Source organism: Seriola lalandi, unplaced genomic scaffold (assembly GCF_002814215.2).
Source record: "Seriola lalandi dorsalis isolate HSWRI2012SDOR001 ecotype SW California unplaced genomic scaffold, Sedor1 jcf7180002054595, whole genome shotgun sequence".
In the NCBI taxonomy this organism is placed as follows: Eukaryota; Metazoa; Chordata; class Actinopteri; order Carangiformes; family Carangidae; genus Seriola; species Seriola lalandi.
In genome coordinates, this window is record NW_019525148.1 from 6563 (window position 1) to 8173 (window position 1611).

Sequence of the window (1611 nt, forward strand, 5' to 3'; positions counted from 1 at the left end):
ATTAAAGCAAATGTTAATATGATTATGAAATATTTGGGTTTTATTTAAATGGGGAAAATGAAAAATAAAGTGTTTTATTTCCCTTCCCTGGTGGATAATACTAACTCCCTTGTTTATTTTTTTATTTTTTTATTTGTTTATATTGCAGTCAAACATAAATTAGAAACTGGTAAACTAAAGTCTTACAGTTTTATTTCCATTCCTTGGTGCTATACTATACCAATCTAACTCCTTCATTTATATATTTGTTTGTTTGTTTGTGTTGTCAAATCTAAATATTTAAATATTACACACACACACACACACATATATATATATATATATACTGAGGTCATGATGGAGTGAGCTCAGCGGTGTCCTACTGTAAGTCAACGTATCATAGACTGCACTGCGGAAGTGACAAATGACATGCTTTAATTTTGAAGGATGCCTAACTTCCGCCGCACCGCTGTGTGACTACGTGTACTTGACGCTCGGAGCTCGGCTCAGTCCAGGTTCGACCTGCCGCGGAGCGACCGTCTCTTCCAGCGGGAGGTTGTGTTTGTCTGGAGCCGACACCGTTCACCGTCTATCGGGCTGACTGTCTCCCCTGAGCAGGATGGGCTGTGCCGGATTCACCTGCTCCAAACACGCGCTGTGCGCGCTCAACATCCTCTATGTGGTGAGTGTCATCTTCCTCCATATGGATCACTGTGCTGCTCCTCATCCGCAGATCCAGTGATGAGGTCAGGGACTGTCTGTGGCGGGAGGGGAGATGCTGGCTGTAGTCAGGCCTGAAACGAATGAGATCTGAGAGTCCAGCTGTTCGGCTTTAATGTGTGTTCTTCCGCCACAGCAGAGGACGTCGTGTCCGCCTGTGAGGGCGCTTATCACCGCTGAGCACAGGTGTGTATGTGGCCAGCGGCGGGGCCTCACCGGGGCCTCACCGGGGCCTCACCGGGGCCTCTCCGGGGCCTGGACACAGACCCTTCAGTCTTCAGTCCCACTGAGCCTGTGCTGTAAAATGTTTCCTGCTGGTGTGGAGGAAACTTGTTTGATGATGATGTCATCACGTTCATATATATTGGAGGACAGCTGGACATTTTATTTGCAATTAATGAAAGGATATTATGAAGTTACAGTAACCGCTGATACACAGATAGAAGATATTAAAAGTCATAAATGCACTAATACATTTATAAGAAGGTAATTTATAGTGAACAGAAAATAACGTGAATTCTCAATTTTATAAAATTCAACGGAAAACATCGACGCTTCTTGTTTACTTGTTTATTTATTTATTTATTTCTATCTCTGTGCGACTTTTTAACTTTCCTGTTTTTGCTTCTAGATAAATGTATTGATTTATTTGCTGATATATATTTTATGTGATACTACATGATGGACGATAACACAGAGACTTGTTTGTGACGTCTGTTTATATTTGAAAGTGACTCAAGTTGTTTTAATAAAGATGGTTCAAAAAAACAAACAAAAAAAAAACACCTGAACATTTTTATTGAGTGACAGATGAACCAGAGTCACTGAGTAGATCTGAACTTCACTGGCTTCTAACAGAACAGATGTTTTCCAGAACATTCAGTGTATCCAGAGGTGAACAGCTGCAGCGGG

General features: G+C 41.7%; 1 protein-coding gene across 1 annotated transcript in view; it reads left to right on the forward strand.

Annotated features, from left to right (window-relative positions):
- Positions 1–462: 462 nt before the first annotated feature.
- The window catches only part of tspan13b (tetraspanin 13b), a 6856-nt gene continuing 5707 nt past the window's right edge, over positions 463–1611 (forward strand). Inside the window, exon 1 of the mRNA XM_023419264.2 lies at positions 463–678. Within this exon, the coding sequence (XP_023275032.1) occupies positions 599–678 (80 nt within the window). The 5' untranslated portion in view covers positions 463–598. The remainder of the gene's footprint in view (positions 679–1611) is intronic.